A 23,320-nucleotide genomic window follows, 5' to 3' on the forward strand; every position below is an offset into this window, starting at 1 on the left:
ATATTAACCAGTCAATCTCCTGGGACTCCAGTAGACGTAAATGTTAAAATGCTCAAATATACTAGGCTGTTAGTGGTATATTAATATCAGGCAAGATAGACCTTAAGGCAAAAAGCCTTGAAAACAGCTTCAAATTTTCAAAAGTAAGCAAGAAAACAATGAAACTCACAAGGTAGAGTTGACAAACCTACCTCAAATTGGGAGACGTTCATAAATCTCTCATTAAGTGATAGATTAACAGGTAAAACATCACTAATATTTTAAAAACTTGATCATGTTTTTGTTAATGCCAGGCCATTAACAAGTCTCAGTAAATTTTCAGAGAACCAGTGTCTCAGATCACATTCTCTGGTCAAAGTACAATTAAATTAGAAATCAATGAAAAACACATTGTTTAAAAAACTTACTTTTGGAAATTTAAAAACACATAACTTATGGGTCAAATAAATAAGAAAATAGAAAAACACTTATATCTGAATAATAACAAAAACACTACAAATCAAAATTTGTGAGATGCAGCTACAGCAGTAGTTAGAGGAAAATTTATAACCTTAAGAAAGCTGAAAAGAAAGGAATTGAATTTCTAATCAAAACAGAAGAAAATATAATGTATCCAAAAAGAATACAAGATAGGGATTATTAAGGATAAGAACAGAAGGAATAAAATACAAAATAAACATACAACAGAGTGGTTCGATAATCTGTTGGTTCTTCACAAAAACTAATAAATTGTCAAACCTTTGGCAAGACTGATCAAGAGAAAAAGAGAAACATCACAAATCATCAAAATAAGGAATAAAAATCAATATCAAAATGAAGAGGTGGTGTAACATAGCTTTTAAATATATGAATTCTAGAGCCATACTGCCTGGTTTAAATCATGGCTGTGTGACCCTGGGAAAACTACCAAACCTCTCTATGCCTCAGTCTCCTCATATGTACAGTGAAGATAATAATAATAGTACCCACCTTTTAAAGCTGTTATAAGGAATAAATGAACTAGTATTTGGAAAGTGCTTAGAACATTGCCTGGCACATAGTAGGCACTGTATAAGTATTTCTTAAATAAATAGTATAAACAAAAGGGGCATAATTAGAGATGCAATAGAGATTAAAAGGGTAATAGAATATTTGGGATGACTTTATACAGTTTGAAAACTTAAATGGACAAATTCCTATAAAAATATAACTTTTAGAAACTGAATCAAGTAGAAATAGGAAATATGACTAGACATATAACTATTAAAGAAAGTGAATCAGTTGTCAATGATATTCACATATGCATGCATGCATGCCCACACACATATACATACACCAGGATAAAACAGCTTTCAAGCAAGTTCTACAAACTTTTCAAGAAACAGGTAAGTTTAATTTTCAGAAATTCTTCTAGAAGAGAGAAGATGTTGGAATATATCCCAGCTCATTTTATGAGGCTGGTATAAACTTGACACTAAAACCAGACATGGACAATATGAGAAAGGAAATGTACAGGTCAATGTAACTCATAACCATAGATGAAAAATACTAAACAGAATATTAGTTAAGCAAATCTAGCAATATATAATGGCTTAACATGAGAAAATCTGTTAAGAAAATCCACATAATCAAAATACATTCGGGGCAAGTATTCAAGGAAACTTAAAGTCCATTAATGAGAGAAAATTGTTCCTTAACTGTCAAAGGGTATCTACAGAAACCTACAACAAACATTAATTTCAACTGGCAAAACCACAAAAATATTTCCTTTCAACTCAGGAGAAAGTCAGCTGGCTCAACACTCTCACAACTTGGTATTGGACATCCTAAGCCACACACCTAAGAAAAAGGTGGGCACAGGGGCCAAGAGTTGTAATCATGGGAAAAAAACCAAAATTACACTTATTTGCATATAATTTGCATAGAAAATCGGAGAGAATCTATAGACTAACTCTTAGACCTAATGTTAATCAAGATGTCCTCGATACAAGATTAATAAGCAAACATCAATACTATCCATATACACTAGCAACACTCATTAGAATTGGTTTTTTTTGAAGATTGCATTCATAATTGCAGCAAGCGCCGTGAAGAAATGTATCTAACAAAAGATGTATAGAACCTTTTTGGAGAAAGTTATACAATTTTATTAAAAGAAGAAGACATCACAAATGTTTATGGATGGAAGACTTGACATCATAAAGATGCTAATCAATTATCCCCACGTCTGTCCCAGATACTCTACACAGTCAGTGTAGTTTCATGAAAAAAAATCCAAAGTTCCTGTCATGGACTTTAGCTGATTCTCCAATTCATGAGGAAGAGAAAATAAGAATTTGGATCTTAAAGGAGAAAAGAAATGAGGGATTCATCTTATCCTACAGCAAGACTTAAAACCAGAATAGTAAAAACAGCATGGAACTGGTCTGAGGACGGACCAAAGAGAATGCCCACAAACAGGCCTGCAAGTATATTGGAACCTCGTGTTCTACTGACTAGGCATTCAAAAGCAGTGAAAAAAGGATGGTGTATTCAATAACATGTGCTGGGAAAACTGTCCACGTGGGAAAAAAAAAATTAAATTGGATCTCTACATGCCACCCTACACAAAAATAAACTCTTTATGATTTTATAGTGCTTCAAAATGGGACTAAGTACCCAGAATTAAGTACCCAGACAGGAAAGCACAGTGCTAAAAGATCAAAGCTGGACTCACATCCTCATATTGGGGTCAATTACCAATTCAGTCTTCAGGAAATTTTGTATTTCATTAAACAACTACAATATTATAGTTCAAGAAAGGCCCGGGTCTCTTGAGAAGGATCATTATGTAAAAACAATGGCAAAGAGCAGTGAGGGAAGAAATATAAATGCATAATTTAAAGACAGTTCTGAAATTTGGCCACATCTTGCTTTGAGGCAGCCTGGATTCAGGTGATCATTGCTTCTGGAGAAAAGTAAGTATAAACATGACTAGTGAATGTGTGAGCCAAAGTTCAGCCAAACAACTGAAATAAAATGACCTTCAATTACAAATTAAGTCAGATCAGTCTTTCTAAGCAATGGCCTCCTTTTTCAGTTAAAACCCATAAGCATTGTTTCCAAGCGCACCAGAAGGTTTGCCATGTTTTGTGATATAGCTCTTTATCTCCAATAAGCTGAGAGGAAGTTTTGTTTGTTTGTTTGTTTGTTTTGTAAAAATACTAGGACAACTCACAACTTTAGTTACAGTAACTTAAAATCAATGAGTTTAGAGTCACAATAGAAATACATAAGAAATGAAGTCATTAGTTTAAATCATTTTTTAAAAACTCGGGCCACTAGATTAACCTTTTCTTTGAGGTGACATAAAAAGCAAAAACAGGATTCCTTGCCAGTCACACACACAAATATTAAAAATAACCCCCTAAATCTAAACATTAGCATTTTTGTAAGGCTACTTTGTTTTCCTAGTCTACCTACCTGAATATTCTGGCAACATTGGTGCAGACCTCCTTGTCACCTATGTACTGTCCCATCACTGTGCAGAGCTGGGGAAGGGCACTGATGCTTAGCAACTTACTTCTTGCTAGTGGTGAGTCAACCAAGTTTCTCAGCGTAGCAGTCATCTATGAAAAAAAGCACATTAGTGTCATTTGTTAAAATTAGAAAATACAGCAACACTAATCAGCACAGCATAATTCATACCATAAGTTTCGTTACATCAGTAGCTAAACCGAGGCCCTGTTATGCATCTCCCATCAGAGAACATGGGCCTATATGCACAAGTAGCACAAAATGAAAACCAAGAAATGAATACAAAGAAAGCCCACTTTGGTTCAAAAGTAATGAATGAAATATTCGTGTTAAGAAGCAATTAGCATACCAAAACCCCAGGGTTAAGCAAATCGTCATCTGGGTTTAGTAGAAGTCAGAAGATCATCAATTGACCCTGTGACATGACACATGAGTTCCACAGAACAGAAATTCCTTGTTCCATATTCTTATAAATACCATCAAATAACAATGCTGTAGCCAAAGAATATTTAAGACTGTTAGTCTCATTCTCTTCCAAGTGGCAAGAATTGATGTCTTGCAAATTTGTCTTATTTTGTAAAAAAATGTTCAGAAAAGCTATGTCCTTTAACCCTTGTCTGAAAGTGGAGAACAATTTAATAAATCCATAAAATGAAAGTTGCTGTTATCTAATAATTTTAAATATGCAGGGTGATCTTTCCTCGTGAGATAGTACAGGCAGGCTACTGGTTACGAGAGTCAGCTTGGGAGTTGAAGGGTCTGGTCAAATCCCAGCCCTACCACTCACCAGTTTAGGTTAGTTAACCTCCCAGAGCACATTTTTCTCAACAGTAAAGTGGGGATGGTGATAACTGCCCTGGAGTTATTAGGATTCAATGAGATGAGATGCATGAGTGGCATTGCCACTGCTGATTAACTAACAGGAGCTCAAAAATCATGGGTCCCATCCCCGCCTTTGCTGTGGGTCTTCACACCCAAAATGCAGAAGAAGGGAGATCGCTGGCCGTAGAGTCAAAGGATGAAGATTCAAGTCCGAAATCTCTTCCTAAATAAGTGACTGAGGCACTCACTCATTCCTCAGCTTCCCCATTTCCTCATCTGTGAAAAGGGGGTTACAACCCCTGCTCACCAGCCAGGGTTGTGTGTATCAGATGGAAAAAACCTAACACTGTTTTTGTACACTGTAGAGCATTATGTAAATATAAAGCCATAATTAATAAACTTTGAAAACAATTATTAAGATGACATGTACCTTTGATTAGCTTTCCTTTGTAACAACCGCAACAAAAAGATTTTGTTAAAATATAACCCACTACCTTCTAAAGCAGAGAAAATAAAATTAATGCTTCAAATAAATGTGTGCAAGTCTTTTGTAGTCAATTCAATTATGTAGCAATTTAGTAAACTCTTCCCTGAAAGATTCAGTATCCAAAACACTGGAGGGGAAACAAACTATTCTAGCATTCCACTTGACCAGGGATCTACAACGCAGTCTCTTAAGCTACGGAAGGCTAACAAACCATTCTAGGCATTTCAAGCCATCACTGCCATAAAATGGAAAATTCTCATCATCGGACCCTGGCTCTACCTGTTCTCCTTCTTCAGAGACAGCCCAGGCACTGGAGCACTGCTGGTTTATGTCAATCCAAAGGGTGACTCAGAAGCTTCCCCACTCCGACATCAAAGAGCACAGATGCCCATGTGAATCCTGGCCTGAACCAGACAGACAGAGACCGTGGCAGATCATGGAACACTCATTCCACCCACGGTGCACACAAACACCTCCCCTTCTCTGGCCCCCGAGGCTTCACAGATTGGGCACCTCAATCTGTTGTCATCTTCTGGCTCCCCAACTCAACCTCTGGCAGGGGGCGCTGTCAGCAGGAGGGACCAGACTTTTCCTAGGGGCTTTTATTTTCTTGTTTCAACCTCAGTTTTGTTTTGTTTTTTTTCCTCCCTTTCAACCCTTTTTCTCACCTCATTAGAAAAAGTTAAGAGAGCTCATGGTTCTTTCGCCCCGAATACATAACTTTTATAAATGGCCCAAATCAAGAGTGGAAGCACACATTTATATGTGACACATCACCTGATTTTAAATCCTTATCTATTTACTGCCTGTATCAATCACATTGTATGGAGTACAGGGAGTTGAGGGAGTTGAATGTTTCCAAATTTGTCCGTTGTGATGCTAGTAGAATAATATACATGAAACATATACCATGCACTTGAGAAATACATAGTGATGCCTCAATATATGACACTACCATCAACACAGTGTCTCAAGTCCCAAACCTTCAGACACATTCCAGAATCTTGCCTTTCTGCTTTCTGTCACCCTAAGCCCTACTGGCTTTTTGTCTATTGCTCCTAGAATATGACTCCATTTCCTGACCTTGGTCTACAAGGCCTGGTATGGTCTGACTCTTGCCAACCCCTCAAACTTCACCTCATACCACACCCCCCCCCCCACAAACTACTTTACGTTAGGTTATTTAATATTATGTTTTATTGTCTATTTCTCTATACTAGAAGCTTCAGTGAGGGTATACACTTTGTCTTTTCACCATTGTGCCCCCCAGGCCCAAATCTAGTGCCTGGCACACAGTGGGTCCTCAATAAACATTTGTTGATGGAATGGACTAATGGATTAATACCTACAAAGGAAACACTGGTATAAATAGAAAGGTTGGGATTCAGAAAACCATGGATGAATCAGACAATATCTCAGGTAGATGGATTTAAAAGGAGCGGAGGAATAAAAAAATAATCGATGAAAGAAAAATGGACTTCCTGGAGGGGGCCGAGTGTATTCCCTATTCATCTCATTCACGACAGCAGATCCTTCCTAGGCTCCTAACTCCTTTCCCTCCTTCCCTTTCAACAGCTGATTGATCGCCTGTTCTACCTCTTCTTCCCATCTTCAAGGTTGCTGGTTTAAGCCCACTTCATCTCTCTCCCAAACTCTACACTCCCTGCATGGGCTCCTTCCACTCTCTCCACTGCTGGGCTCATCTCCCCACAGCGTCTCCCTGCTGCCAGAGGGAGCATCTTGAAACCCAACCTTCCCTGTTCAAAGACTTCCTCCGACTTCCGGTGGCCTAGTGGGCAAAATCCATATCCTAAAGGCTATTCACTCTCTAAAGCACGGTTCACCCCCCTGCAAGATCATCTCCTTCACCTCCCCCTTTCCTCCCTCTCCATCTTTCAGACTCTGCACCACACACAACTCCTCATCCTTTCACAATTCCAAGCCTTTGAATGGACCACTGCCTCTGCCCAGAATGTCCCCCTCCATCACACTCTGCCGCCCCTTCTCCCACCTGCTCACCTCCTGCCCGGGTTTATGGACCCAGCTCAAGCTCACTTCTCCTCTGTGAAGACTTTTCAGCAGTTGATTGCTTCTCTTCCAGGTGAACAGACCTTCCTGTTTCACACCCATCACAGACTCCTAACCACTAGTTTCAGGCACCATCTCTCCCACTGTGAGCTCCTCCATAGTCCAGTTTCTTAGTCCTTTTCCTACCCAGAGGACAATAAATATGCCCATAAAAAGCTTACTGGATGATACACAGCAGGAGAAGGGAAGGAAGAGAGGATGAGGAGGGGAAAGAAGGAAAGGAGGAGGAGGAAGGAAATGAAGGGACAAGGGAGACGGGAGACTGAAAAGGAGGCTTTTCCCCTTTAAGAAGCCTCTGACAAGAAAGTGCCGGCATTAGCAGAGGCCTGGTGGTAAACCAGAGCTTAAATCCCCGGTGGGGGGGGGGGGGGGGGGGAGGGTCAGAAGGAGGTCGCCAGGCAGATGCAGCCTTGAAGGCCCCCCATTTGAAAGGCTGGCTGTGAGCCAACGATCTCACTGCGGGAGGGGCTGGGGCTGAACACTGTGCACAGACAAGTGGCTTTTTCTGGGAAAAATATAAAGAGATCAGTGGGAGGAGAGTCTAGCTAAATACTGTGGTAACAGTAAAGGCAAATTCCAAGTCAACCCACTTAACTCTCAGCCTTGCTCCAACTTTTTAACAGAGATATATTTGCAGAAATTGTTAATGAGCTGTGTGCTCTGCCGCTGAGACTTTGTTTTCCACCCCGCGGGAAAGCCCACCCACTGGGCCTGCCCCCAAAGCAGGAGTTCACCGAAGTCCGAGATTCATGCTGGGAGACATGTATCTGTTCCTTTCTTAACTTTCTATGCTTGTCTATATTGTTCCTAATTCCACTGAGTTATGTACTCTTCTATTTTACTGCATATAATCTTTTAAGCCATCTCAAATACTTTATGACAAAAAAAGAAAAAGAAGTAGAAGTCAGATGCATACACAGATGCTTGTTTAGCTTCTAAAGGACTTTACTGGAACAATTCCCAACCTCTTAACTGTCATCTCACCAAGAAATAGCAAACTGAAAAACTGGAGTTTCCATTCTTCTTTTTCCCATCACTTAATGTGCAACCCCTTGGGACAGATATACTGAGTCAGAAGGCAACCAGTGGGAAGAAGAAAAAGGAGAAGAATGTGGAACTGGTAATCCACAAAAAGGATTGATAAAAATATAAGTGTCCTTGCTTATTAGCAGCTGTTAGATGATGTCTGGGACAAAAGGGGACCTAAATGTTTGGTATATATCAGGGAAGAAACATGCCGGTGTGATTCTGGTTGCTAATCTACTGCTGGAAAATGACTGAGCCACACACACACTCTGCAGCTTTGTGGTGCCCACTTTTCCCGCGGCAGCTTTTTCTCTCTGGGTTTCCCCAAACTCCTTGATCATAAGATTGGGCCCCAACCTCAATCAGCATCTCCAGGTAAAACACCTGGTGAGTTTGGCAAAGCTGTCCTATCTCACACTGAATTAGTTGGGCCTCAAAGTCTTCACCATGCAGTCAACATTGGGAGACCCATTTTAAAGGGAAAAATTCTATCAAGAAGTGATTATTTTATAATGGCTCAAAAAGCATTTTAGTAAAGCAAAATTAGAATTCAAAAGATTTAGCAATTTAAAAAATCAATTTAGGTACTTCATTATCGATTTTAAATTATGTTTCCAATTATTAATTATTTGAAAAACCCAAGCAAACACATGAAATATTTGCCTTAAAATATGAGGCCCTCCTGATTTCGATTAATGAACTTAAGAATGACAGTGCAGGCCCAGCAGCTGAGGCCTCATCCCCAGCATTCTCTACTGCACGGGGGTGGGCGCACGGTGGGGAGGGCTGCTTCGTCCACCTGAGCCTCCATATACTGCTCATTTCTCGAGAGGATGACTTCTCTACTCCCTTTGCACCCTCCCTCCATCAGAGTCCTCAGTCCCCAGGGAACTCACCAGATTCTTCTGCCCTAGGAGGCATTCAGCCATCAGAGCTGGCCCAGATCGGAGGGGCTTGCAGCTCACAGCCCACCACAGAATTCCTGTTTAGGTGCATCAGAAATTGAACAGGCTCTGTGGCTAGCCGGGGAACTTCACCGTCAATCATGGTATTATTCCTTGGAGGAATATTTTCCCAATTTCAAAAAACCGGCTTTCAAAGAAAGCTTTGGAACATAATGCAATTGAAAATTGCACTAACAGTCTGAACGTTATTATGCTTCCTCTACCAAAATTAGCATCAAGAGTCATTTTATTTTTATACATTGAATGCTATTATGAAAAAAATATGAGCAGCTACTTTATTTTTTATAAAGCTATCTTGTGAGCTTGATCTCATTTGCTCCCTGAATGTTGTAGACAGGAAAGGTATCCTGAGCTCCAATTTTCAGATGAGGAAACTGAAAATTTTCCAGGTAGGTGGGCATCTGGGGCTCTAACGACTCCTCATCTGTTGTCTCCCCTGCTCCATTTGACTGTCTCCTAAAAGCATTCATTTTATTGCTCAATCATCTGGAATATCCATAACCAAAATCCCTAGAGCTTTATCTCAACTTAACTGCCAACTGCAAAATGGTTCACTTCCCGCTGATGATGTGAAAGAATAAACACAGCCGCCAGAGACCACAAACAGTGTCAAATGATTTAAGACCAAAGCCACACCATTTTCCAACCTCAGCAAAACCATCTCCCTCTATTAATGAAAGCATATTCATTTTCTGGATTTGTGCCCAATTGAGACCACATATATGCCAAAACCAGAGCCCATGTGGTAACCCAAGAAGTTTCATATTGTCTCATGTATGATTAGTACAGTTCTGCCTGAGAAAAAGGAAACCAATTGTAAGATGCCACTATAGGGCTTCCCTGATGGCGCAGTGGTTTAGAATCTGCCTGCTAATGCAGGGGACACGGGTTCGAGCCCTGGTCTGGGAAGATCCCACATGCCACGGAGCAACTAGGCCCGTGAGCCACAACTACTGAGCCTGCGCGTCTGGAGCCTGTGCTCCGCAACAAGAGAGGCCGCGATAGTGAAGAGGCCCGCGCACCGCGATGAATAGTGGCCCCCACACCGCGATGAAGAGTGGCCCCCACTTGCCGCAACTAGAGGAAGCCCTCGCACAGAAACGAAGACCCAACACAGCCAAAAATAAATATAATAAATAAATAAATAAAAGATTACTATTTAAAAAAAAAAGCCACTATATACATGAAACCACTAGTTCCAAAACTTCCTAAGCATCTCCTTGGGAGTTAAGATACATGCATGTGAAAGTAATATTAATTTGCAATCCTCAGTAATGCTTGGTGCCTGGCTGTGGAGCCTATTTGGCACATTCCTACCGTGAGTGTCCTACTGCTGCAGGAAATGGTTCTTCCCTCCTCAAGCTCCAGTGCGCTACTTTGAGACTCTTATTTAACATTTGCCTATGTTTATTATTGTTTCTCCATTTACTGCCACTATGTCAGTTACCTTGGTAAAATGAGTAGGTAGCTGATTCTTCCAGTTGTGGCTATTATATGTATCAATACAGCTGAAATTTGAATGTCATCTAAACTACATAGAATGCCAGAGCAGTAAAATAACGAAAATGAGTCTGAAAAAGATAATGGTTTAAGAACTACAGAGTAATAACACTGATTTTCAGAATTACATGTTAAAGTTAGTAACATTTCTTTATTGCCACAACTAATATGTCTACAGGGAAGAGATGAGACTGAGCAGATATGACAGCAATTGAAAAGCAAATGGCTCTCCCCAGAAGCAGGTGGCATAGGAATACTTACTTCCCACACCTAATGTTCCTTCCTTGTGAGGTGACATTTCTTAGCATAATCTACTGGTCACTCTCCACCTCTCACTTCCTGCTTGGTGAGCACAGGTGTTCTCCTCTGCTCCTCCTGGGGCAGGCGCAGCCTGTGACTGGGTGGGCAAATCTGATTCAGGGGTTCAGGATTAGAAAGCACACCGACCTCAGCTATAAACTACATCCTTCAACTTTCTTCCCCATCTGCCTTAGTCTCTCTCTTATTTCTAACTCAAAGCCCAAGGCATTACATGTTTGGGATCTCTGACTCACCCCAAATCTTCAGGTATGCCAACCGTGGAGAGTCAAAGTTGAACACGAGTTGCCTATAGGTAGCCCTTTCCCAGGAAAGGGAAGAGTAGGCTCTGACTGCCCACTCTCTCATGCCAGTTGGATGACTGAGTGGTCAGTTACACTACTGGGTATTCCTTTATAGGAAGGAAACCTCATAAGTAGAAATAGCTCCCCTTCCCATGAACAAATACATCATTAAAAAATGAGCAAGCCTAATAAGCAAACTGAAGACTGTGACAAAAAAAGAGATTCACCTAATCTCAAAAATAATATGCATATAAGTAAAGTAGTTAATTGTATCGTACCCATATCAGTTTCCCCCTTTTAATAATGTCCTACAGTTATGTAAGATGTCATCATTGGGAGAAGCAGGGTGATTGGGTAAATAGGACCCCTCTACTATTTTTGCAACATCTTGTGAACCTATACTGAGTTCAAAATAAAAGATAAAAAGGAAAGCTACACACACAAAAAATACACAAAGATGAAATCCATCTTTAACTCTGTCATCTTAATTGTTGTGATTAATTTTTTCTTATCAGAAGTAACTGCTCTTTGAAGCTTCAAGTTTTTGTGATTCTGATCTCACTTTGTTTAATAAATTTCTGCTGAGTGCCATCTACGTGCCATGTCCTGTTATAGGTGCTTCAACAGATCATCTTGTTTAACTCTCCTGCCTACCCTCTACCCCAGGCACGGCCAGTCACTGGGAGATGAGGAGGGCAAGGCTCACAGGATGTCAGAGCTGAACCGCCAGCTCAGACCTGTGCTCCCGTCCCTAGTCCATGAGGCAGCACTGAGCCCTGTCCCCGCCGGGCACAAAGCCAGAGGGACCATCAGGGCTCCGGAAGACGATGGTACCGCGTGCTGGGGACGCGGAATACACAATACAGGAGCGAACTCGCATCAGCCAAAGCGGGGAGTTTACTCTAGGGCTTAGAAATTTAAAAAACAAAAACCCAACTATATCAAAACATATCATTTAAGATTTAAAGAGAGTGTGGACAGACCCCCTGCAACAGGACACGACCCCACTTGCCCACTCAAATCGCCCCCCAACACAGTAGCGGAATTCCTCTTCCCCTGTGTGCTCGCCGTAGCACTTGCCAAAGCTGACCAATCCTTGCTCTTAAAATCTCTACCCTCTTCCATACTGTCCTTTCTGAATTTTCTGGTCACTTCTCTTGTCTCTCCCTATTCCACAAATCTGGCCATTTTATGGCATCTGTCCTCAGCCCTCCTCTAGGCCGACTCTCTCTCTCTACTCTCCCCTTGAGTAGTATCATTGTTTTTCTCGACTTCAGCGGTCAACTCCATGTAGATGACGCTAAGTCTGCTTTTTTGGCTTTACTTTCTCCGCTAAGCATGGGTTCTTCTCTCCAGTTTCCTACCAGACAGTCCCACTTGGCTGTTCTGCTGGCACCTTAAAGTTTTACGCGAGGGCGAATTACATCATTTCCCTCCCTCCTCTCGCCAAATCAGTTCCCTTACATAACCCTCTAATTTCTGACAATAACATTATCATTTTCTGAGCTACCCAGGGTCAAATCTCTGTTTAATTCACTCTCCTTTCCCCCACACTCTAGAGCCAAAGTGGAGGAGAGGGACTGCCAAGGGGTGGGAGGACCGACCTTCCTGAGAAACTTCCGCTTAGAAAAAGGAAGAATTGGACAGTGGAGCTGTACTGAGCAAGAAGGGTGAAAGATTAGGACTTGACCCTCTGGGTGGCAGGTTTAGAGGTCAGAGAAGAGAAACCAGGTGTAAGACAAAGGAAAGAAACCATGTTATCTGAGGGGTGCCAGACAGTTCTAACTTCAAAAATGTTAAATCTAAAGCAGGGAAAGAATACATTTCTCTAAGAATTGAACTCAAAATCAAGTGGGTCAGGCTGTAAAGAAGAAAAGGCTGGAAATACAAAGGAATCCATAAAAATAGGAACATTAGTTTAAATCAACCTGGGTTTAATCGTTACGTTATACACCTACAAATTACCTAACTGTAAATGTGAGTACCTTGAGATTTTCTTCAATTACAGTAAAGCAGCTTTGTACATGGTGTCCTCAAGACACAAGAGGACAAATGAGACACCAGGGGAACTGGGGCTTGTTTGTGACTGTGACGCATACAAAGACTCTTCTCCAGTCCCCAGAAAGGCGGCACGATGGAAACCACAACAGACTTTCGGATGGAGGTGACTCCAGGAATTTTCCTCAGTTCCTGTATTATCCCTTCCCAATTGCTGGCCCTTACAAGTCAGAAATGAACCCTAACACCTCCTGATAATCCACCGAGATTAATATTGACAAACCCCTGTTTCATCTGTGTCACCTCCTTAGGTGATGCAATTTAATGCTGGAATCTAGGGGGCCTAGCCTTTTAGCTGGTCTGTATTTCTCTTTTTCCAGGTTTCAGGGAGCTCTCCCAAAAGCCTAACATTCTGGAATTTAGTGCTCATGCACAGATTAACCTTCTTTACGCTAATGATTTTGCAGACAAACTCCTGTCTCCAGTTTTGCCAGACTGGGAATATTAATACTTCCACTTAGTGGAAAGCAGTGCTGGTCCCTCTGAGCATCAATGATCATCCTCTCAACCTTCTCAAAGTGCTATTAAGCATCCGACAGGTAGAACTGAACTCGTGGAAGTACCAGGGTTTTGTAAAAGAATAAGGCATCAGAATACTATTATCTGGACATGGGGATCATCAAAAAGAGGCCCCTACTGGCAGGTCTCCTGCCCTCCACTGCCTTACTAACCACCCAAAGCACGCCTGGCACAGAGCAGCCACTGCACAGACACTTGTGAAATCAACATCTCTTGATGTCAGCAGTGCAGTGATAAACATACATGTATGTGTACACAAACACATATATGTAAGAAAGAATGTAAAGGAAACTTTCAAAAATCTCAAGACTTCAGTATTTTTTCCTCTAAGCATCACTGGCCCCTATGCTGTGGAGGAGCTTTTTTTTCTTTTGTGCCCATTCCTTGATCTCGATCCTTTAGCTCCATTATAATCAGTCTAAAATCTAATAACTGCAGCAACACCTCTTAATTGGGGCTGCAGTGTGTGAGATCTTAACCCTCCAATCCGTCCGTACCACTGACACACTCTCCTCCTGTCACATTTCAGCTTTTCGGCCTTTATCAGTTTAATACCTTGTGCATGCCCACCTGTCTGCCACTCTGATCTCATCTCCTCCTCCCCTTGCACTGACCTCCAGCTGCTCTGTGTTACTCCAAGTCTGCACTCTGCAGCCTGGTATTCGAGGCCCATGACCGTAGCCTCTGAATCTCACCTCCCACGCCTCCCCCACGGAACTCTCTGCTCTGGACAAACCTACCTTTTCAGCAGCCCGCAAACACACCGTATCCCTTTTCCTCGGTGACAGTTTCCCAAATCCTACACAACCTGCAGGACCCAGCTTCAGACGCCTTCTACTCATTCAATGGCCTCCAACAGGGCTGCTTTAGGGAGACAGGACGACTATAGTAATGGGCCGGATGGTAGAATGCACAAAGTTTTACAGCAGTGAAAGTCATAAAGGAGAGGAAGTCCTGCCTTTATCTTTTTGCCTTGCCGTGTTCTCTCTGGCTTACAGACATTATTCTATTAGTACAGCCACAAGTCATTTATTTATTTTTTCAATTGAACAAAGTTGCTTTTAAAAAATGCCTTGAGCTAGAGTTACCGGTTCTCAAGGCTGGTGTAATTGAACAATTCTGCCCATGGCCAGATCTGTTTGGGTGAATGTGCACATGAGCGAGCTGGTAAAAAGCCAGTCAGTGCGACACATTCGCAAGAGTAGAGATTTTCATCTGTTCTTATAGTGAAGTCAAGTTGCTTACATTTTTATCATTCGGATGATACAAAACAGTTTTTCTTTGTTTTAATTAAACACAAGGGAATGTCCAGTTCAGGGGATTCTGCAAATGAAATAGCCTAAAACAGTATCTCCCTTCCCCCAAATGTGTAAACATACACACACATAGTGACAGTGTACAGTTGACACAAATGGCTCCTGGTGACCACAGCAGGAGCACATTCTCAGGTGGAGGCAATAATGGGCCCCTTTCTCCTGCTGGACGGGGATGTGGGTTGCTGACTGCGCTCCTGAGAGAGGCCTCGGGCTGTGTAAGCCCCGCCCCCGCCAGATCCCAGGCAGGTTCAGAGGAAGGCTTTGGAGATGATGACAGTGCCCGGTGAGTGGTGGTGGGCAGCGAGGAGGGAGTTTTTACAGTGCCCTTTCCCCCACACCCTAGAGGGACGCAAGGACGTCAGGACAAGAAAGGGGCATCTGACCCACTGAGTCAGTTTGCGTTTGAGGAGGCCAAAGCAAGGGAAGAGGGAAAGGAGAGGAGCGCAGGGAGAAGTGCACTGTACTTACTGGCATACCAGAGGTTCTAGCTCTGGATTTGATGTATTTTTGGTCACAATAATACTCAATTCTCCTTTATACCAACTAATTTAATTATATATTTTTATTCTATACAAATACATTTATATATTTGTTTATATTTTTAAATTTATAAATTATGTATAAATATATAAATGCATATACATATATCCAGTCAGCACTCCTATCTGTAGGTTCCGCATCTGCAGATTCAACTAACCATGGATGGTGTACTGTATCCATGGATACAGAGGACCGAGTATGGGACCTGAGCATCTGTGGACTTTAGTATCTGGGGCAGGTCCCCCATGGATGCTGAGGGACAACTATATATATATGAAAGAGCTTTTTAAAACAAGACAAGAATTCCAAAAGCTTTTACGTAAAAATTAAAAGCAGAGTATCTCAATGGAAGAATGGTTGAGAATTTGAGGTACATCTTCATCACAGAATATTATGCTGCCAATAAAAAGAATAAGTCTATAGAGTTTTTTACTATGTATTGTTAAATGAGAAAAGAGAAGTGCACAGAATATTCCATTTTTGAAAACCTATGAGTGGGGTTTCCCTGGTGGCACAGTGGTTAAGAATCTGCCTGCCAATGCAGGTGACATGGGTTTGAGCCCTGGTCCGGGAAGATCCCACATGCTGCGGAGCAACTAAGCCCGTGCGCCACAACTACTGAAGCCCGCGTACCTAGACCACGTGATCCGCAACAAGAGAAACCACCTCAATGAGAAGCCCGCACACCACAGCGAAGAGTAGCCCCCGCTCACCACAACTAGAGAAAGCCCGCACACAGCAATGAAGACCCAACACAGCCAAAAATAAATAAATAAAAATAAATGTATTAAAAAAAAAAAAAAAGAAAATCTATGAGTGTATTAAAAGGTGCTGAGCACATCTGTGTGAACAATATTGGCTAACAGGGAGAACCAGGAGGAGAAACAAGGAGGAAAAGAGGGTGATGGAAAACAAGCAAAAACAACTATTAGAAAGAGGAAGTTCATGATAAAAAGCAAGAATTATATAAAATTATACATATGTAAGTATATATAATATATATGCATGTAAAATGCATGGAAGAATGGTTACTAAAATGTTGGAGGTGGATTATCTAAGGGTGAAAATAATTCAGGTGATTTTTACACTCTTCCTCATACTATTTTTTTTTTGCATTTTAACAAGAAACATAATAATTATATAACCCAAATAACTATTTGCATTGAGGGAAAATTTTGAATAACTCCATAACACTGTCAGCATGAAAATAATGTTTCTTAAGTCTCCCTAGCCAAAAGATGGCACATCCAGTAGAATTCTGAATCACTCATAACTAAAGGAGGTTTTCAGAGTCTTTTTCGAAATGCAGACAGACCACAAAGTCCAAAATTAATAATTATCATATACACTTTAAGCATCTTTAAGGCAGGGCCTAAATCTAATTTTTAACACACTTTCCCCAAGGCTTCGAGCATGCAGTCCTTGATCAAGCCCCATTAAATGACAAGCACATTTCAAATCTCATCAATTATTACACCAAAGATGCTATTATCTGATATACAAATGCTATTAAAGAGTAAAATCTCTTCTAAAGTAGAATATGAGAACTGAAGCAGCTCCAATGAAAATAATTCAACTATGAAATTTAATCTGCCACAAAAGAAGTAATGAAACTCTAACACATATTTTCTTCCTGCCCTGGTCATACTAAATGTATCTGGTTTTGCTACCACTGTCTACACTCGCCCTCAACAACTGTCCCCTCAGTGTCATTAAATTCTGTTTTCTTTATTGTAGATACAATATTTATGATATACGCTACCAAAAATCATGAACAATCTCCAGGCTAGACCTGTCTTAAACTCTGAAAGTTAACACTCTGCCTATTAAAATTCTGATTATAACATGCAATTGTTTTGAAGAGGTGCTAATTTTTCATTCTTCCAGGCCTGCTTTCTCCGCAGGGTAGTGGAAATAGATGTCTACATGCTGGAGACCTACTCCGTGAAAAGCCATGGAATAGCCTTTCCAGAGGAAATGGGCACACACGGGGCAGAGGTGTGGCTAGGGCTGCCACCCTGATCCCCGAGGCCGGGCACCCTCACCTGGCTACAGATAACAGCCCACCTGTTTCCTGTTACACCCACTGGCAGGTAAGTGGTATTAGACAACATGAAGACTAACTTTACACGTCTAACTCTTTCAAGTAAAATACTTACTTGGACTAACAAGTGGCCTGAATTAGGCAAACATGTGCCAGATTTCTTGGTGTTCTCATTTATTTGCGTCATCAAATTCATCAATATTTCAACAGCACCTTTGCCAATCATTTCATGAAGAAATCCTGGATTTCCAGAAATGAATTTGATCACCCCCATGCAGTATAAGAAAGCTTCGGTGTTAGCTTGCAGCTCTTCACTTCTCAGGACCTCCAATAATGATTCTGTCAAAAAGATGAATTATTACAAATGGATGAGTAGAACAGCTGGAAAGAGAGATACTAAAGCACTTGTATGTGAACATCAAATACGATTTGTAAAATGTTAGTCAGAACCTACATTCAAATGCTTGTGAAGAGTTACTCACATGGCATAAAGAGGAAAGCTTACTTTTAGCTAAGACAAATCTCTGTAACAGTAATGACAGCAAAAAGATGGGATTATTATATGTAAATAAGAAAGTGTTCTTTTAACTGAGTGCCATTCCTTGCCTCTTATTAATATTTGCCAAACTTCGCAGTGGTTGAGAATCTGCCTGCCAATGCAGGCGACACGGGTTCGAGCCCTGGTCTGGGAAGATCCCACATGCCGCGGAGCGACTAGGCCCGTGAGCCACAATTACTGAGCCTGCGCGTCTGGAGCCTGTGCTCCGCAGCAAGAGAGGCCGTGATAATGAGAGGCCCGCGCACCGCGATGAAGAGTGGCCCCCGCTTGCCGCAACTAGAGAAAGCCCTCGCAGAGAAACGAAGACCCAACACAGCCATAAATAAATAAATAAATGAATGAATGAATGAATGAATGAATAAATAAATAAATAAAATTTAAAAATATATATATATTTGCCAAACTTTATTTTTGGTTACAAACAGTTTGAGTTATTATAGAATAACTAATAAAGCAATTTAAGAGTTAAATTTCAACAAACCTTTAAGAATATACTGGTTGCTGTATGAACGGAAAGTTAATCAAGATAGGAACTTCTAAAAGTATCTCAACAGTAGAAAGGGGTGCTTCGAATATAGCATCCACCCTTTCCCAAGACAACTTAAAGAACATCCATCCAAATAACATACAAGTACTAGGTTTTAGGATTAATCCAGGCAGCCCTGATAAAGTTAAACATGGCTATCTCACATTAATTTTTATTAATGTCAATGTGAGCATCTGTCAGAACCTTTCTTTGTTTTTAGTCTGTTACTCTCAATGAGCTGATTCAGTGTTAGAAATTTCTTTCAGTACTGGCTTTGTCCCTGTCTGCTGGGATTAAAAAAAAAAAAAAAAAGAAGAAGACCATTTATCCTATGTTGCAAAAAGAGGACTTAAAGTCTTTTCCATGTTGCTGCCTTCCCTTAGATCAACAATACTAATTCATAAAAGATTTCTGCTTAGGTAACTATTTAAGCATCTTAATTATTTAAGGGTATATAAAGAATTACATATTATTAGCTAGATAATTAGAATGTATTACAATTTCTCTACCTACATATTTGAAACACATTTGACACACTGTGATGTCAATTTTATACAACAGTTATAGATGTTTTCCCAGTTTTAATCATTCCTACTATATCAAAAGATCAAACATTTCAATTATGTCAAACACTATTAAATGTATTTTTTTCTAGTAGTAAAACCAAGACCAGGAAATGAATTTTTAAATAGGAACCACTTTATAAATTATATATTATTACTACAGGCATTTAAAAAAAAATAGCAGGCTATCCTCCTAGGTTCCAAAGGATACATTAAATGAAACATGGAAAACATAGAGGACAGAGAAAAAACAGGCATCACCTAACTTCTGCATATTATGAGAAAATAAAATATTCCAGCTATCATTAATTATAACTTTGCTCTCCAAACTTTTCATTCATACTCAAGTACAACACTTGCTCAATGGTAGTGCTGAATAATACTCACCCAGAATGCCATCATTTTGAATCAGAGAATCATTCTTCTCACTCCTGCTAATTTTAAATATAAGCTTGCAGACACTAAGAAGATTCTTTCCACTCACTTTAAGCTGCAGAGAAAGAAATCACATTTCCACTGCAGGGAAATAAAGATATGCCATAATTTTTAAACATAAACATCTAAGTTAAAAAGTGCAGCAAGAGAATTTTTAAAACATAAATAAAAGTTCTAAGGAAATCAACTTTCAAAAGTTTTGGCCACATATTTGCCAACTATGGTATCTAATTAACTCACTTATAGTAAATACAATATAAGTGATATTTAGAGTAAGCACATTTTAATGATAAGACTTTATTTCTTACTTCATAAAGTCTCATGCTTATATGTGAAATTATTACTTTTTAAAGAATATATGAGGAAAAGGGGGGGGCTGATGTTGATAAATTTAATTAAATGGAGTAATTGCTTTCCACAAAAGTAAAGGAAGATGGATACTAAAATTTCAGATTAAACTAACCTAGAAAAGAATACATCATGGAGGTGAAGGAAAGAAAAGAAAGGGGAAAAGTACAATTACATTTATCATTTGTATAAAATAAAATGAAGAAGTAATATTCTTTGATTAGATAATACATATGTATTTATTACAGTATTTAAGCCTATTTCTGGAATGCTTTGAGAAAATCGCAAGTAACGTTCAAAGGTTAAAATTACCTTCTAATCACAGAAAAATATTCAAGTAAATTAAGCAATAAGGAAGTATACTGTTTAAAAAAAAACACAGTATAGGAGGACTGAATCAAATGGTATAAATTAGCTGCATATTTATGTAAATTAGTAAAAATTAAAATAAAAAATCCTAAATGCCCAACATTTGCGAATAGTTTAATAAATTGTGGAACATCAATCCTATTCGTATTAAGCAGTCACAAAAGTATAACAGTGAACACCATGCATAAAAAGACATAACCTACTGTAAGATAGAAATACTATGTGCCCTCATTGCAAGAGTGTAGAATATATTTGTAGGAATGAGGTCATCCGAACAAATAAATATATCTGTGTGAAAAGGATGGCATATAGGTCATTATTTTATCATTAAAACGTATCCTTAAAAAAACAGGGTCTTCCCTGGTGGCACAGTGGTTAAGAATAAGCCTGCCAATGCAGGGGACACAGGTTCGAGCCCTGCTCTGGGAAGATCCCACATGCTGCGGAGCAACTAAGCCCGTGCGTCATAACTACTGAGCCTGCACTCTAGAGCCACAACTACTGAGCCCACGTGCCTAGAGCCCGTGCTCCACAACAAGAGAAGCCACCACAATGAGAAGCCCGCACACCGCAACGAAGAGTAGCCCCTGCTCGCCGCAAGTAGGGAAAGCCCGCACGCAGCAATGAAGACCCAACGCAGCTAAAAATAAATAATTAATCTAAAAAAAAGAAAAAATTCCTTTAGAAAAAAAGTATCCTTAAAATTATCTTCAATACTGTTTACTTATTTTTAAAATTTTATTTATTTATTTATTTATTTATTTATTTATTTATTTATTTATTTATTTATTTATTTATGGCTGTGTTGGGTCTTCATTGCTGCGCGCGGGATTCCTCTAGTTGCAGTGAATGGGGGCTATCCTTCATTGTGGTGTGCGGGCTTCTCATTGCGGTGGCTTCTCTTGTAGCAGAGCATGGGCTCTAGGCATGTGGGCTTCAGTAGTTGTGGCACGCGGGCTTCAGTAGTTGTGGCTCGTGGGCTCTAGAGCACAGGCTCAGTAGTTGTGGTGCACGGGCTTAGTTGCTCCGCGGCATGTGGGATCTTCCCAGACCAGGGCTCAAACCCATGTTCCCTGCATTGGCAGGCAGATTCCCAACCACTGCGCCACCAGGGAAGCCCTCAATATTGTTTATTAATGAGTTTTCAGCTAGTAAAAAAAAAAAAAAGATAATGGCATTTGTCAGACATATTTTTAAAAGATTCATTCTATGTTTGATCCACAAATATTATTGAGCTCCTATTGTGTACCAGGCACTGTGCTGTTTGCCGCAGGAAATACCAAGGTGAACATGGTCAGCCCTGAGCTGGAGAGAAAGGGGGAGGTGAGTATTATTCATGGAGCAGCTTCTGTCTGCCCCTCTGCTCTAGCGCTTTTCATGACATCTCAGAGCAAACCCTGCAAATTAGCTGTAGTCATTCCCATTTTGCAACTGAAGAGTCTGCTCCTCAGACAGGCCACGTCATCTCATCTCAGCATCACCTGGGTGTGTATTAGAAATGCAGAATCTCAGGCCCCACCAAACGTATTGAACCAGAATCTGCATTTTACAACTTTGCCAGGGGATCGTGTGTACATTCAAGTCTGAGAAGCTCTGTTATGGAAGGCTCAGAAACTGTCACACGTGGCAGAATGGAAATTCTTTCTGTTCTCAGGATGAAAAAAGGAAATGGAAACTTAAAAAAATTTTTTTTAATGTTTAGGTATTTTTAAAGTGTTTAAAAACCTAGGGAAAAAAAGCTGACTAGAGAGAAAAAAAATCTGTATCAATGGAAATATATATTGCCCTTTATATTTGGGAATATATTTTAACCTGTTGGCAGTCTTCCACTACATTATGAGCCTTTGAGGTCAAAACCATGATTTGTTACTCTTTCTATATGTGGAACGTAGCATCTGCTATGTACTTAGTGAAACTTGTTGAATAAATGAATGAATACAGCTAACCTCACTCCCCACTCCAAGTCTTATATTTTTAGTGAAAAGTGGGAAAGGAAAAAAAAAAAAAAAAAAGGACACCTGGTATCAGAGTTTTCATTAAAAAACCCCCAACAAACCCCACCATTTCCAGGCCTACTATAAGGTCAGTTTACATTCAAAGCAAATTCCTATACCTTCTCTTTGGTAACTGTAAAATTATGACTTTGAGACAAAAAAGACAATAAAACATTAAATTATATGCAAGGAATACAGACTACCCTATATAAAACAGCACTTCCCCCAACACAGGCCATTCCCTTTACTCTGCTTTATTTTTTTCCCACAGTGCTCATCAGCCCCTTTAGCACTTTGTTTACTCTCTGTCTCTCCTGCTACATGGCCAGCCTGCAGGGCAGGGGTTATTTTATTCACTTTCATTCCCTGGCACAAAGTAGGTTCTTGCAGTGGGGTAGTTTACCTTTATGTTAAACATAGGAGTTTATTTTATTTAAAGCAAATTTGGAAAATTAAAGAAAAGGGAAGTTTAAAAATCACTCATAACACTGCCACTATATATAGTCACCGTTGACATACTGGTATTTCTTTTCTGTTTTTCCCCCTGTATAGGATGTTAGATTGTCTTCCCTTCCTGAATGTAGTTGCTTTCACACTGTATATATGTTTGTACTCTAAAAAAATCTTAAAATAGGCAGATATATTTTTGTAAGATTTTTTTGATACAAAGGTTAAGATGAAAATGGCTATCTGGCAAACCCCATTTAACCAAAGAATGCAAGAAATCAGAACTAACATTATACTCACTGGATTTTTTTTTTTAACTATAAATAATTTTAAATGTCTGAATTCTAATATTAAACTGGTAGATAAAATATTAGCAGAAGTTATTTAAAAAAATTTTAGTCCTATTATCTTCAGTTCTTTGTCAAATTTTTTTTTTTTTCAACAGCTTTTTATGATGTCCTTTAAAAAAAATTTATATAGAACCCCATTACCAAGGTCTAAGGGAAGCAATGTCTTGCCTGGAGCATTACAGAAGATTCATGTGGCAGATGGGAAGTTGGACTTGTTGGTCGATCCTGACCGCCATCTACAGTCAATCAAAAAGGACAGCCCACCCA

General features: G+C 39.9%; 1 protein-coding gene across 3 annotated transcripts in view; it reads right to left on the reverse strand.

The window, feature by feature from the left end:
• Positions 1 to 23,320, reverse strand: part of ARMC2 (armadillo repeat containing 2) — a 178,362-nt gene that overhangs the window by 72,270 nt on the left and 82,772 nt on the right. For all 3 annotated transcript variants that reach the window (XM_082475150.1, XM_082475148.1, XM_082475149.1), the window contains exons 10-12: positions 19,498 to 19,600; positions 17,578 to 17,801; positions 3,442 to 3,587 (exon numbers count right to left, since the gene is read on the reverse strand). In XM_082475150.1, the coding sequence (XP_082331276.1) occupies positions 3,442 to 3,587; positions 17,578 to 17,801; positions 19,498 to 19,600 (473 nt within the window). The remainder of the gene's footprint in view (positions 1 to 3,441; positions 3,588 to 17,577; positions 17,802 to 19,497; positions 19,601 to 23,320) is intronic.

The sequence above is a fragment of the Balaenoptera physalus genome (assembly GCF_965194825.1).
Source record: "Balaenoptera physalus genome assembly, chromosome: 9".
NCBI lineage: Eukaryota > Metazoa > Chordata > Mammalia > Artiodactyla > Balaenopteridae > Balaenoptera > Balaenoptera physalus.